The following is a 16,126-nucleotide window of genomic DNA, read 5'->3' on the forward strand; positions in this document are numbered from 1 at the left end:
AAATAACCCTCATTTTGTGTGTGTAGTTTCTCTCAGGAGCATTGCTCTTCAGTGAATATATATGTTCAAAATTATGACAGTGTGTGAGAAATTACGTATCTCAGTAAGGAGGGGTTCTACATTTTCCTATAAAATTATAATATCAAATAGCTCCACTTTGTATAATTACTCTCCACCTTCCACTTTTTTTTGGTTAGTAATAACAACAGAGATAAGCAAATACATCATTACTAAGAATGTCAAAAAGCCTGGGAGAGTTAAGACTCCCCTTTAGATGTGGTAAAAGAAATCCCATCAGTATGAAACCAGAAGTACACGTTGAGAGCAAGTAAGAGCCTCAGAACTGCAGAAAATTGATAAAGCAAAATCATTCAAAAAGAAATAGATGTCCAATAGCTAAGGACAATAAAAGAAACTTGTCATATATGCTAAAACAAAAAGAATCGTAACTTTGTATCAATACATTATTAACGGGAATGCCCATAGGAGTTCCAAGAAATCAGAGGTGTTCAATACATATCCCTCTTCTATTGAGAAGAGCTAATGATATAATCATGTTCATAGGACATTTTCTTGCCAACAGTATCAAAGGAGAGGTCAGGTACCGCTGCTAAGCAGGTACCAACGCTCGACACTTGTTAATCAGCAGCTCCAAGTAGTTCCCATGCAGGAAAGCTGGATGAGTCAGCTCAGAGCATCTCTGCATTAATTCTGGTTTCCAAACCTCTCTTCTGGGCTCAGAAAGGAGGTTCCAGAGGACTGGAGGGAAACCAACATTATTCCAGTTGTTCCAAGAGTAAACGGGAGAACTTGAATAATCCCACACTGTCATCGGCAGACTGCAGGCTATCAGAATGCCTGACAAGAGTAGATTAATCAAATATAATGCATCTGCATGCCTTTTGCTTCCGCAAAGCACCTTGACTTGATAACGTATGGCATTTGGTTAAGAACCTACCCTCTCCCCAAATTATAACATAAGTAGGGCATACATCAAGGGAATTAAAAACTAATTGGTCTAAAAATGTAACTACAAGCACAGAATCATCCTCAAGTAGGTGATTTTCCAAGTTCTTTGGGCACTGATTTTCAGCTTTATGTTACTTAACATTATCAGCAATGGGAAAGAAAGCATAAAATCATCAGTGACAAACTCTGTAGGTGTCAAATAGTGGAGGAGGGTAAATAAAGAGAAGAACAGGCCAACTACACAGCTGTCTGAAGAAAAAGCAAAACAACACAATGGAAAAACCAGAACAGGTCGGATTTCCTAGACGCAGAACTACTTGGAAGAGCTGAATTCAGAAGTGTTTGTACCATCCAGGTAGCTTCCAAGGTGAGGGTTAAGTGATTATATTGGTGTCTGATCTGTTGCTTTCTTTCACAAACTATCCTTAATACATCTGCTACTAAAATATCTTGTAAGAGCTGAAGTCTTGTCAAGCCATTCTAAAACTAATTAAAAAGAACAAACAACACATTAGGTCTGTAGCTCGGTTTTAAAATGACAGGCATGGACTTTGATCTGTGCAAGTATTTCCACAGGCAGGAAGGATAAGCCATGGGGCTCCAGAAGAGGAGTCTCAACCTCAGGCATTTTAACAATTCGGCTGAATCCAAGATGCAAGCCGAAGAGCAGCGTATTGGGGCAGGGGGCAAGGGAGGCTTAGTGCATGGCTGGGAACGCTTTCAAACTTTGAACAGTAGCTAGTTAATATACATCCAGATGAGGGTAATATGATAAAACTCTTTGCCTAGGTTTAGGGAAAGGTATAGCAGATTGATGTTAAAGCTGCAGGCAATTTACACCGCAAATATTGAGAACAAAACTGTCAACAAATATACCACAGTAATCTAGTTGGAAAAGACCTCTTGCATCCTGACAAGTGAGCTTAGGCTGAAGATTAGCTGAAGGAAATATCCTTCAGATAAAAATCCATCTGTGGAAGCTGCACACCTCTTCAGCAGCACCTGTGAATCTGATATAAACTCCAGATTTCCAATGTTAAGCTCTTGTGATTAAGGAACATTGACAGTAATAGAGTCAACAGAAATACGACGTGATTTAAAAGTTGAATAGATTTCAGCTTTTGACTGTATTTTTTAAAAGTGTAACTTCACTCTGTTTTTATTGGGCTATTATTCCAGTTACCTTATTGGGCAAGCAGCTAGGTAGTCATGATACCTGGGCTGGCTCCTCAGGCCAAACGGAGAAGCGCTTTGCTCTAGCTCAGCCACAAGGCCACCACGTGCTCACCTCACCCTTGCATGCACAAGCACTTAGTGCTACTGTAAACACCAGCAAGGACCCATTTTAACACACAGGGCACAACAAATCTCTGAGTTTAACACAGTGGATGCGTGGGCCCACAGGCTTCTGCTGAGAGGCTGCGTTAGGAAAAAAATATTTTTCACAGCGAGATCCTCCAGGTTTCCGGCCATCTGTAGCCCAGAAATAGCACCGAGCAGCTGCAGCTGCTCCTGACTTTGCCGCCGACCGCTGTTATGTGACCTGAAAGAGTTCAGGACCTTGTGCCTCAGCTTCCCCAGCCTTTTGGGGAGGGTGGCAGCACCCCTTTTGCTCAAAGGGGTGCCTCAGAGGCTTCATTTATTAATAGCAACTTTTGCAGAGTCTGCAGCAATCCTTAGATGAAAAGTGCTTCGTACATGAGCCACTTGTAATGATCAGCAGTCATCGCTCTCTGACAGTACACATACCCAAAAAAGAGAACTTTGCCTGGTGATACCTCTTTTTCCGAATGTCCAGACTAATACTTTTTTTCATGATTTCATGACAAAAAATGGATATAACACTAAAAGGAGAGAAAGCGAATTAAATATCACAACTGACTGCTGCATTCTTGAAATGCAGCATGTACTATATAAGAGCCAATGGAAGACTTATTATCCATGGCTAATTGCAAAGAAAAGGTTTTAAGGGTTCCTTATATGTTTAGATATTAAGTCAACTCACAAGACAACATCTGGGGTTTATTGGTCATATGGGGAAACTTCAAAGCACTGAGAAGATTTATGAGTATCTATGTCTAAAAGTACATAGCTGAGCGATGAAGATTGTATAAGAAGAAAAAGAGGCTTCTCCAGCATTTGCCCCAGTCATGCTCTGAAAAATGTTTGGAGCAGGTAAGCTCTGCTTCTGGCCAGCCCACTGCACTGCGTGCAGGGTCCTCGCCAGCTGACCAAGCGCGTGAGCCCGTCTGCTTTCAAAGGGCCACAGGTTGGAAAGAGAAGAGAGATACCAACCACCTGAGCTCCCTCTGCACATCATTGCTGTCAACTGCAGGGAGAGAGCTTGCAAACTCTAGACCAACTGAGCTGTCTGTTTATTTCAGTAAGGGAGAAGAGGATTTCCCTCACAAAAATTTCATGCTGATGACACGCAGAAAGTGAGACAAGGTGATGGAAAAGACTGTGTTGGGACAACTGTGAAAACAAGAACTGAGAACAAGATAAAAAGTAGTAATCCCAAGGAAGGACCCTAGAAGGATATATTCATTTATGCCTCCATCAGATGTGAAAAAGCTACCTCAGCTATGGAGAGGGACAGGTTCACAGAAATAAAGGAAAAACTGTGTTTCAGTTATAAACACCTAGTTTCAACCACAAACATCAGAACAGCATGGCACAGAACTGCTGAAAAATAAGAAAAATTTCTAATGTTGCACAGACTTTCCTATTTCACACAAGTGGAGGCATTCAAAATAAGATTTCTTCTGGTATTGCCATACAGAAATGGCAAGTAAAGACAACCAAGTCTTCCTCCAAGGTTTCCAGAAACAATGCAAGTGGTTAAAAAGTCAATAGTCAGCACTCTACCTCAACTTTTTCTGCAATCAGAGTCAGCAGAATAACTTTATAAAAAACTGTTAAGACTTGCTACAAGTGGGAAAAGATACAGCCTTCAAATTCTGAAAAGGACACAAATCACCTGTTGCAAACCACCCAGCACCCTAATAACTGTAGTTATATTTAAACTCCTGAAAATGAATACGCTATTTTGTACAGCATTAGGTCCTGCCACTATTTTCATACATTTATAATATATATGCACCTGGAATCCACTATCACAACTTTGAAGATGGGAACTAAAAGACACTGTTAAGGCAGCAACAGTACAAAGTTTTGCCTTAACATTTGAATGAGATAGCCCAGAGAGATGATCCACAAAGTTGTCCAATTGTCTACAATTATGGGAGAGTTTTGGGAACAATGGAATTTCTTATTTGGTGGTTTGTGTCAAAGACAAACTTGGTCAAAACTCTTTGAAAGTGTTGACAAAGCCCCACAACCCAGAGATGGTAAACCTTGTTCAGCCTGGCCATTATAAAATCACGGCCTTTCATAAACTGAACAAGGAGGTAACGATGCAGTAAGAAGTCTAAAGGAATCATATTAAGATACACTGTACAAGATTTTGCTGTTACAAACCAATGATCCCAATGGCTTAGCGGAGCTGCAAAAGTGTAACTGAGACTGGAATTTCAGACACTCCAGTCTAAGATAAAATACTCATTATGGCTACCCTGGCTGCCAGATTTCTTTACTTGAAAGCTGAAATTCTTCCAAATAAATCTCTCTGGCCTGAAAAATGAGAATCTAGTATCGCACCAAGTAGTGAAATTACTGCCTAAAGAATGGATGCAAGTAAAGATACTGGCGAATCAAATCTTCACATTTACTATTACTGCTAGTACATTGTTGGAAAGAAGCAAACACTGAGAACTTACTAAACAATATGAATAGCGACTGCTGGCATGGTTCTACAAAACCAGCTATAATTGCCTTCTCACAGCACAAAGTGGGAATTCATGGCGATAAAGTTAGATGTCGTGATTTCTCATGTCAATATGGTATCACAAAAACAAATTAGGAGGAAAAAAGTATAACATGTAAAAGATCTCTAATTGCTGTATTTGATTACTAGAAGATTTATAACCACTTAAAATTTCTCCCCCCACCTGAAATGAAATCCAAGGAGAGATGCAGAGGATACAGGAACTTCTGTGACAATCTCTTCCCTCGAAATCGCTCCTTGCTATGGGTTAGGTAGCAAAGGAGGCAGAGAGAATGACCTGTGCTAAAGAGAACAGTAGGAACATTAAATCTCTTTATTGTTTTAGGGTATTTTTCCCCCTTGGAGTGCTTTTGTTCTGTATAAAATAAAATTTTACTTTATGGAAATGCTGAACTGCCGTGAGAGCTGCTGTGAGGATCCCAGTCATGGCAGCAGACACCAGTTCACGCAGGAATCGTGGCCAGCAGGAATCATGGGAATCTGTATCCAGAAAGGTGGCAACTTACAGCCTCAGTGATATGTCCTGGAGGAGGCATCAAGATGGGGCTGGAAGTACAGCTCATTCAGGAACTGTGGCAGCAACTATGTCTCCAAAAACTGTGTGGATCTAATGATGCTTTTGCCCTTCAGGGATTCGTCCCTGTGGGGTACAGACATTTTTTCATCTGTCCACACCTTCACCTATAGCTCACTTCAGCTGCTTCTGCTGCACTCAAAGATATATGAAATATAGCTGAAAAAATAAAACATGCTTTCCACAGTGTTCATTGTATTTGTTTGCTTAACATCCTTCAACTTTCCAGTCATGCTCATAGCTCCCTGCAATCGATGGCACTATTGTATTTGTGTACTGTTCTTCACTTACGTGCACAAATTTGGATAAAACAAAAGAATCTAATGTGGTCCTTATTCTGAAAAAAGGAATTAAAAATATGTCCTTGTTCACTCACCTCCTTACATCACAGGAAGTGAAGCTAATTTCAAGTATCCAAGAACTAGTGAGTATTCAAATTTCAAAAATATCTTGTAAAAGCTCAGTTTACCTTTGTGCTAGTAACAGAAGACTCCTGAAGAAAGAGAAACTTTCATCGTGTATAAATGGCTAACAATTACATCAAAACAAATGGAGAGCTTCAAAGCAGGGTGGAAAAATGGGGGGAAATTCCATCCGATTAAGATAGGACATAATTATCTTCTACAGGAAATAAATGCTATATTTTTAACAGGTGACCAGTCAGATAGATTTGGTACAGGATTATGATTGTGTGGTGATTTATCATTGACTTTCAGCATATCTTACAAAGAGATGACAGCTATTAGTATTTTCTTACAATTATTTTTCTACGTAGGCTTTTAATTGGGAACCTGGAATTTCAGAGCTTCCAGAGCAGGCTGCATTTCATTGACTATTACCATCCATATTTCATCTTTTACAGTTAATTCAAAGATTCATAAGTATCTCATACTGATATGTTACCACACTGAGTTAATACCACTGTAACATTTCTGTAATGCTGGAATCTCTCAAATTTCAGCTATAGCATTCCTCTATTCATACCATCAGGCAAACACTGTTCTGCTCATTCTCATTTGCTATCATTACATTATATAATTCAACATGCACTGCTGTTATTAAAAAAAACAAACCTACACTATTTAAATATTAAATAGATATAAAATCTGTATCATGTATACAATAAATATTTTTATATAACAGGAAAATACAACATTATGATTAACAGATATAAACTGAACTTGTAAATGGATATGAAATTATCTTAAAATGGACAAAAATCATGGGTAAAATAACGTAGTTCTTAAAGGAGGTTGGAACAAGATTCAATAATGGATCAAGTACTTCGTAAAATATTTCTAGTAATAGATTATTTGTTGATAACATTTTCCACCTCGTTCGGTAAAGGGGATGAAAAACAACTGCCACCTAATGACCACCACATGTGGGTAAGTGTGTCAGGCTTAATGGAAAAAACATTGTTATGCAATTTTGAGCCTGAAGGCACTAATGTAACATCAACTAACCATGGAGTAGATACTAAATTTCAACTGCATGCATTCACTAATAAAACAGGAGTATTTGATAATATCCGTATCAATTTACAGGTTAAAGGACTTCAGAGCCCTTTTGAATAGGGCTGGTGGGGTTTCTCCTGGTTGTCCAGACTCACGGAGCCACGGGAGGAAACACGCCAGTCCCGGCCCTGTGAAGCCACCCCGGCTGAAGGAGCCCTGGCGCGCTGCTGCGTGGCACACTGATGGACCAAATCTTTCTTTGTGTAGGAATAACATCTCTTCTAAATGTGTACCATGTTGGCTCTGCTCCTCAAAATGTGTACCATGTCTGCTCTGAGTACAGTGTTAATTATTAAATATGTTCATGACTTATTTACATGAATAAGACTACCTTCTTTATTTTTTTTTTAGCATACTCAGCTTTTTTTCCAGAGATTTCTAGCATGAAACCCTCAAAACCTGATAGATAGGAATGCATACTATTCCAAAACCTAAGTCATGGATGAGGTAAGTTTATTTAGAGGCACATTTTCATTTAATGAGACTTGCTACTCATAACCATTCCTATTTATGCTATTTATTACATGAACATGTTAAATGAAATGAACTGGTCATAAAATCTATTTTGTGATGCCTAATGCTGCATACAGTTTGCATCAATTACTCACAAGGGAAAATGGACTTTACAGTGTATTCCATTGCATAAGTCACTCGGGAGAAGTCTGTCAGGAAAATTGGCAAAGACTGAAAATCCCAGCCATCTCACAGCCAGATTCAGAATTTCACTGGCTAGGCAAAAAGGTTTGTCTCCCATGCCTTATGAGGGTGCTGCTGTCCTGAGGCCCCCTCTGATCTGGGGGACCCCCTCCTCTTGCTCCTCTTGCGGGGAAAAGCCCTCGTTTACTTGCTGCTGCCGTGTCCCCGCTCACTGACAGTTGTCTCCTCTCACCACCGCATTTTTAACTACAGCCCTGAGCCAAAAGCCATGGAAAGTGAAGGAAAACCCTTCCACTTAGAGGGTTTGATCCATCCCAGTAGGCATGCACATCGTGTAGCTTTTTTTTTATATGAAGACCTGAATAATTTATCTTCTCAATTTTTTATAACTTCAGTGGCTAAACCAGACATTCCTGCAATGTTAGCATAAATTACAGCTGGGCAGCACTTAGGTGCAGAATGCTTAAACACATGCACAATTTCAAACATAAATAATCCCTCTGACTTTACTGAAGTACCAGAAAACATTCAGTTAATATTCTTCCACAGCTTTTCAAGAGTATTTGAGAAGCGGCACTTTGATCTTTACTAGCTGTCAAGTAAACTATGAGGCCAAGTAACTTCACCACCAGGCTGCTAGAGACAGGTCTAGAACAGGCCTGCAAGATCCTATGTCTTTCTGGAGTTTATCTGGACATTTGCAAGCTGAAGCTGACATGAAGTATTTCCCATAAATGTATATTATTGCAAGTGCTTGCAAACGTGAACCATCCTTATGTTCTGCGCTTGCACAGAAGGACTGGTCAGCTGTTACTGAGGCCACACAACACCTCTATTAACTGGTAACAACTGCTGCAACTGAGGTGCAGCACCCTCAACAGACACACTGCTTGCAGTCCACTGTCTGTCTGTGGTATGGCTGAGGGGCCAGAAAGCAGTTAAAATGTAAAATCATGAATCAAGGCATGTGTTCAGGGGATGTTTGCACAAACATTTGTTTGAGCAAAAGTTCATGCAACTAGAATCATTTCAGCAGCTATAGGGCCCCCTGTAAAGGCCTGGTGCAACACATGGTTCTTATAATCGTGTGTGCAAAGAGATACAGGACTTATCCTAAGTGACGTGTGACACATAAAAGCCTTCTCTCCACCAGAAGTTAGTCTCAGGAGTTTCTCTCCCTTTGAGTAAGAATGTCAGCAATTTCAGCTTGGTACAGAGCTGGTTCATTTGACGATCTACCATATAAATCACGGGTAATAGATAAGATAAACACATACCAGTGTAGTCCTCGTAGCACTCACAAGTGTAGCCCCCTTCTCGGCTCCGACACAGCCCGTTGTTACCACATGGGTTGGAATAGCAGAGGTCAATCTCCGTTTCGCAGTAGTCACCGGTGAACCCTGGGGGACACCGGCACCTCAGCCCATTGATGGGGTGGATGGGGCGGAACAAGACGGTGTTCGAACTGATAAATGGAGCAGAGCTGTCGAACTTCAGCACGGACACGCACTTCATGTAGTTCTCACAGGGCTCCCGCAAGCAGATGTTGTCGTCGAAGGGCAGCACCCTCTGTGTGGAGATCATGGTCAGCAGGGTCCTGTTGAGGTAGATCTGCTCCTGGAGGTCCTCGGAGGGGAAGAACTTGTTTCGAATGCCACCTGGGAGCAATGCCGAGAATGTCACGTTGAGGATATTGGAGCTGACGTCTGTGTCATTTTGGATGTTGAAAACAAAAATGCCATCCTTGGCAGTGGACAGCACTGTCGCCACCCCTTCCACAAACAGAGAAAGGAGGGGAGAAAGAAACTTCTCCTGGGACATATTTTCCAGTCGCACCGTGATGCTGTTGGTGAGCATGTCGTCTGTGATGATGGTGACACGCAGGGTGCAGACCGCTGTGACGCTGTGGACACCATCTGAAGGGAAGAGAGAGAGAGAACAGTGACTCAAGAGAACAGGCTTCAGCCCACAGACAAGGAGGCTCGGCACTCTGCTGTAAATAAGACAGACCTGCACTGGGATGTGAGAAGGAAAAGCATCTACCTTCTGCAGTGTAAATCAATGCCTTATTTTGCATGTCAGGAGAACAAAACAGAAAAGGATTGCAACTCAAAGGACAAGAGGCAGCTAGGAGAGCCCTGCGTACCTGGAGAACATCCCAGGCAAGCACCTGGAAATGGCGAGCGAGTAAAGGGACCCTTTGATGGCCGTGATATGGCTCACGGGAAAGGGAGCTCTCTTGATAGGAACTACATGTATCTTAATACAAGTCACTGCTAGTTGACAACTGGTGCTGGGAAGCTGTCACTTTTCACAGCACACCACCAAAATTATCTTCTCCAGGAGTGGTCTCAGGCTTAAGGAGGCAAAAATATGCAGAGACAGAGAATTGTTACCAGAGCTTTAGATAAAAGCCAGCTAAGGAGACAATTCTTCACATTTGAACTTCTTCATTCTTCACCTTTGAACTTCTTTAAAAATCTCTATGAAATTAGAGAAAGTGACCCAAATCGAATAAGCCCGTAATGTCCACAGGCATTTAAAAACAGTTGCATTTATCCTTCCTTTAAAGCATTTCTGATATTGTCATGGATGTTTTGCAATAAAAAACATAAATATACATACAGTACTAATACCTGATACTGGGCTGAGAGATGCCACTGTAAAATCTTGGTACACTGCTAGGATTACAGTGAACGTACAAACTATAAAGTGTTCTTTCATTATGAAACATAATTATTAAACACAGGCAGTGCTGTAATTAATACAAATTCTATGTGAGCATGGAATGGGAAATTGCATCATCATTGGAATCAAAACACTTAGTTCAATTCTGTCTCCTTGCTACCACTAAGGACTTCATTTTTTGCTGATCCACCATATTTCATTAAAAAAATACAGATCACATTACACAAAGTATGGTTAGTATTATAGCAGCATCTAGAAATCCCAACAGAGATCAAAACTGCGTTCTGATAGGGAGTATACAGCTAATAAGAAAAGCTCCTTCTCAAAAACCTTACAGTGTAAACAAATGACCATAAGTGGGGGTTCAGACAGAGAAATGAACTGATTTAAATGGCAAACATCTGGCCCATAGAGGTGTTAGAATCTAGTTCTCCCAGGTCTCAGCTCAGTGCTGTATTATTGGCCCAAAGTGCCCCTGAAATAATATAACTTCACATATGACTTACTATTGCATTTATTTTTACTAACTTCACATGTGATCTGCTATTATATTTATTTTAAAATATGTGTGGAAAAGTATTTTGTGTCACCTTAACATAAAATCACAGCAGTAACTGCATTTGAATCAATCTAAAACCAACATGAGATCAAAATTCTAATAGCACAGATTTCTAAAGGTCATTTTCCATAGGGATTATTATCTAAGTTGTGAGTAAGTTTATGAACCGTTTTGAGCTGTTATGAAAGATCTTTCAAGAACAGAAAAATCATAGCAGCTCCTTTTCTATTCACTATCATTGGTGCACCTAAAGTGCTATTTATTTTAAAAATAAATGCATTGCTGGAAGACTTTTCTTCCAGTAGTACAGTAGCAATAGAATAATTCAGAACAGCATAATAAACCAAATGGCTTTTGACTCCTCATCAGGGTGTCTGTAAAAGCTCAGCTGTTGACTGTTTTCCTTTCACACTGAAGGAGCGTTACAGCAAATAGGAAAATCTTTCCTCCTGTGTGCTGCTTTACTACAGCCTTGCTAAAAGCAAACAGCAATAAGAAGTCATTGTTTGGGGTGATCTTTTTGATGTACCCATCAGACCAGCTCACTCTCCAGCTTTCACTTTCTCTCAAGTTTGCGCAAATCCTCTTCTTCAAACCCATTCTAGAAATATGTAGTTTCAGCCTCCCTGAAGACGCAAAGACTCTGAAAGCAAGCTTTAAAAATTATCAGAAGTGAAGCCCTCATTATAAGCCTGGATTTCTGGACAATGGATAATACAGGATTCATCTTATTTTCTTAAATGACAGGCTCAGACTAGTTTACCCACTGCTCTCAACTGCGTGGCTCCTTCCACTGAAAGAACAGAGGCAGAACAAACTACTCATATTTTTTTTTCAGAAAGCAATTGACGTTTGTTTGGCTGTTCCATAGGGAGCCTGAACTATTTTGCTATTTGCTGCACAATACGCTACACAACTTCTCTCATACCAGCGAGGAACGAGAATGCTGGACAATGGGCCCTTTTCTTAAGAAAACACTATGATCCATAGTCCCTGGTATGTATAGCAAGGGGACAAAATACTATCCACTGTCTGACAACACACTAGAGTCTACAAACTGTCATAATCAATATCAACTGTCACAGTATACAAGAGCTTCCCAGCATTCACAACAGCTATTCTGACACAGTTAATAAATCACTGGAAAAAGCCCAGCGTCAGATACCACATAGACTTGTTGTTCTGAAGACAGCACAAAAGAAAATCAGGCACGGGCATATAGCTGTGGATTCTCCAAAATTAAGTCATGTTTTAAGAGCAAATTCGTCTTGGTTCAGCCCTGTTGCAAAGCATTAAAATAAAAAGAGAGTAAAAAGGAGCTGAGAGTGTCTTCCGCAGACAACAAGTGATTGGCACAACTATCCAGTTTGCTGGACAACTCTCTATTTTGTATCACCAGTGAGTTTGAAAGCAGAATCACTGGGTTTGTTCATTTTATTAATTCAGAAATCCACAAAAGGCTAAAAAAAACTATGGTTTGATGTGACCAGATTAGTATCAATTCTACTTTCAACAGACAAAATTTGCTTTGAGAACCTCAAACAAGTACAATAAAGAATGGGGAAATTTTGTCATTGCCTTTAGTGTGAATTGAATCAAGCTCTAAATACACAATAACATATGTGTTTTGAGATTCACAGCTGAAATGCTCCATGAAAGTTTCAGGTGTTTACTGCCAGAAATGTAAGAAAAATAATATTAGGAAGTAGCATTTTATGGAGCAGTAACACTTTAGATCCTTTCACTGTCTGACATGCCTGCCATATGCAGCTATTCAATATAAATGCACAACCAATCTGTTATTCTGCTAAAAGGACGCTAACATAAACTGTTTTTTCAAAGGTCTTAAGATACAGCTACAAAAAAAGTCTATATCATGTTTTTGCAGATGCAAGATGGATTCAGTCAGGGGTGTGAAACAAGCTTCAAATAATGTTATGCAGGAGAAACTCCGGATACACTCTACTCTTTGGAGTAGACTTATGCATACACAAATGCATGCATGGATAGATGGCCTAGCTGTCACCAGGGCCATCACCTGGTTGACTTCCACAAACAGGCTGGATGCAAGGGTCTTCCTGAGAGAGCTCTAAAAATGCAAGCCATGTTGGCAGATGGGATGTGCAGGCATCCTACTAAGAGTGGCCTGAGCGGGCAGCATGGATGGACCTTAGCAACCTAAGCCACAGGCATCCTCATGCCCTGAGAAAATGGAAATGCAGAATGAGTCAAGGAGTATGATAGCATTTGACCCATCTTTTTGTGGGGCTGACTCCTAAAATCCTTGTGACAATCCTTGTGTCTTTCATCACTCTGTCCTACAGTTGCTCTTCTGCAAAGTGAGGATAATGGCACCTACAGGTAAATTGTGAGGCAGAGGCATGCAGACGCTGAAATGCAAGATACTGGTGTAATGAAGACAATGTAAATATCCTAAACAGCTCATAAAATATTGTTTCAAAAGATGCTGAAGTCAGGTTTATCAAAAACAAGGTGGAAAGATAGAAAAAAAAAATCTCCGGTGTCTCATACTTCTGTGAATGGACAAATATCAGTATTCTGGACAGCTGGGTGATGATACAAGAAAAGAGGTGTTTGTGACAAATGCAATCCATGCCCACCAAATTTTTATCCTGGCAATATTATTCTTTGTATGATTTCTACAAAATAAACATCCAGAAGGTAGAAATCTAAGCAGCGGGTTGTAATTTGTGCCATTGTCACTGATGAACAGGCTCCCTAAAGACAGGATGACTAATCTTAATCCTCCATCAAACTAATGAAAACATTTAATAGCAGCCACACACTCTGATGCATTACAAAGAAAAGAGAAGGCAGTAAGGTTGACAAAAGCTCAAACTTCTCTAAAACATGCTAACAGCTGAAAATTTATTAAATAGTCATTGTTTCATGATTACTTTTACTTTACGACAAATCCAATCAAATCTGAGAGTTTAATCTCAGCTTTCTATCTTCTGGCAGTCCGTAAACCAAAGAATTTTATTATCTAGAAATGTAAACACAGCAATGTTTAACTGAAATGTGTATTTGGCAAAGGCAGTACCTGGCCAGAAAGAATCTTTTTGTTTGTTTTTTAAGCTGGCGGAAATAAAATAATTAACACTTTTTGGCTTAATATATACAAAGGTATTAGAGCTAATTATCAAAGCTACATATTTCATATAAATGCTGCATCATCAGAAGTTTCTTTCACAAATACCCTAGCCTACATTTATTTTATTTCTGCTTTATAATGCAGCTGGAAATAACAGACATCAGAGTTTACAATACAGCTACGCAAACTCCTTGGCTGGCATTAAACAAAGTAAGGACGCTCTACAGGTTCAAATAACCTCCTGGTTTTCTTAGCTCATAAGAAGCAGGCATATCCGTGGGTAGCAGACATCATCTGGTAACATGCCTTCAGATGATCAAACCTCCACCCCCCCCGCACGCAACCGTGTCTTTCCCTATGGGAGTTAAGATACACAAGGAACCAGGCTACACTGAGCAGAGCAGCAATTCCTTCCCTACAGATCTGGACCAGAGAAGAAACAGATGGGTTGAAGTGGCTGCCAAAGGGCAAAGAAATAGTGGCAAAAGACCTCAAGTTTTTCAACTCTCTGCTTAGCACTATCTATTAGCCCAGTATTAAGCCTTTTTTAATGATGAGGATGCTTATGAGATTTTTAATGATGATGATGAGGATACTTCTAGTATCCACCTCTTTGGAAGCAGTAGCACGTAAGTAGCAGCAGCTCCTGCAGTGAGGACAGCAGGCAACACCTGGCTGGCTCAGCAGAGCTGGAACCCAAAACATGCTTCCTGCTGAGCAGACATCAGTAAAAATCGGCAGACATCCATAAAAGTGATGTAGGTAGTCCTGCACTAAACTTTGGTTTGCCTCACAAAGACCGAACATCTTGCAGTGAAGTCCCTTCCTCGCATGTGCATTTCAATCACCATTGAAACAGATTTTAAATGCATAAAACATCAGCGTATTAATGTCATCCCTTCCAAACTGCTGCTGTAGGCACTACAAAGCTGTTCTGTGATCAGAAATGAGAAGTCTATGGACATCCATAAGTCAAACTCTTTAAAATACTGTCCACCTTATAGAAAAGTTTGAGAGGCTATAGCAAAGAGAAAATAGCCTAAAAAAAAGTAAACAGCACAGAAGATGGAGGGTGGGAACCTAAGTAATATGCTTTAGCAAAACAGCAGAAAACATATGTTAGCAGAAAGGAAATAGGCGTAACTGAATTTACAGAGAGACCCCACCTCAGGGTCTAGGCACATATATTCAGTGAGGCTGCCTGCAAATGGGGAGCTGCTTCCCAGGCTGCAAGCAGCCGCACTGGAGAAGTGTTTCAGGACAGAAAGTGTGTATGCAACTTCAGTCTGGGAGCTTCTTCGGGGCACCTTCATAGAGCATCTGTGGGCTAGGGTTTGCACTAGTTCTCAGAAAGGCCTGAATGAAGGGCCAGTTGCCAACATCCACCACGCAGCCCAAAGGTACGCTGCTGCCCATAAAGAGTCCTGTTTTGTGATGGGAACAGGTGAAAGTACAAATTTCTCTTTTGCTAGAGAAAAGTGACACTGAATGGTGCAAGAGAAAAGGGGACAAAGAAATGCCTTTAAGAAATACACTTGACCATCTCCTTTGGAAAAATGTAAACGTATTTTGTATAACATCCTACCATTTCTCAGAGCGGCACTAATGGATGCTGTCAAAGTCTCCCAGCTCTGGGATCAAAAACACTGCTGAAGGGCAACTCTGTCTTTTTGGAAAGTTGGAGGAAATGACAAGGGACTGGTTCCCTTCAGCCACATGAAGCTAATGTTGTTGCTTTGTCCCTTTCTCATTTCAAACTACCAGTTTTGCACATTTAGAAGGAGCACTGACTGCCAACCCAATTTGTGGGCTTTGGAAAGGATATACGATAATAATTATCTATTATTCACACAGTGCCAAATGTTTACATTAGAAACACTGCTCTGAAGAACGTACAAGCCAAGGTCTGCTCCAAGGGCCGTTAAGTCAGCAGGAAGATTATTCCCACTGACTTCAGTGGGCTCCGCACATGGCCTGAGCTGGGCCTGCAGCTCGATCCCCTGAGGGACTCCCCACCAGCAGACCCTTGCGCTCACGCAGAGCTCCCCTCCCTGCCTGGCAGCTCCGAGCGAGTGCCACAGCCCATCCAGCAAAAGGCTGAGCATTTCGGATCAGAGCAGTGAGAGCAGAAAGCAAAAGAGGAGGGATGAGCAGGGCAAATGTGAAGACAACTGGAGCCTGCAGGTGCTTGGGAGGCAAC

General features: G+C 40.8%; 1 protein-coding gene across 1 annotated transcript in view; it reads right to left on the bottom strand.

The window, feature by feature from the left end:
- CELSR1 (cadherin EGF LAG seven-pass G-type receptor 1) overlaps nt 1-16,126 on the bottom strand; it is a 180,561-nt gene that overhangs the window by 93,711 nt on the left and 70,724 nt on the right. The window contains exon 2 of the mRNA XM_026083448.1: nt 8,842-9,480. Coding sequence (XP_025939233.1) covers nt 8,842-9,480 — 639 coding nt within the window. The remainder of the gene's footprint in view (nt 1-8,841; nt 9,481-16,126) is intronic.

Source organism: Apteryx rowi, unplaced genomic scaffold (genome assembly GCF_003343035.1).
Source record: "Apteryx rowi isolate R43461 unplaced genomic scaffold, aptRow1 scaffold_600, whole genome shotgun sequence".
Taxonomy (NCBI): domain Eukaryota; kingdom Metazoa; phylum Chordata; class Aves; order Apterygiformes; family Apterygidae; genus Apteryx; species Apteryx rowi.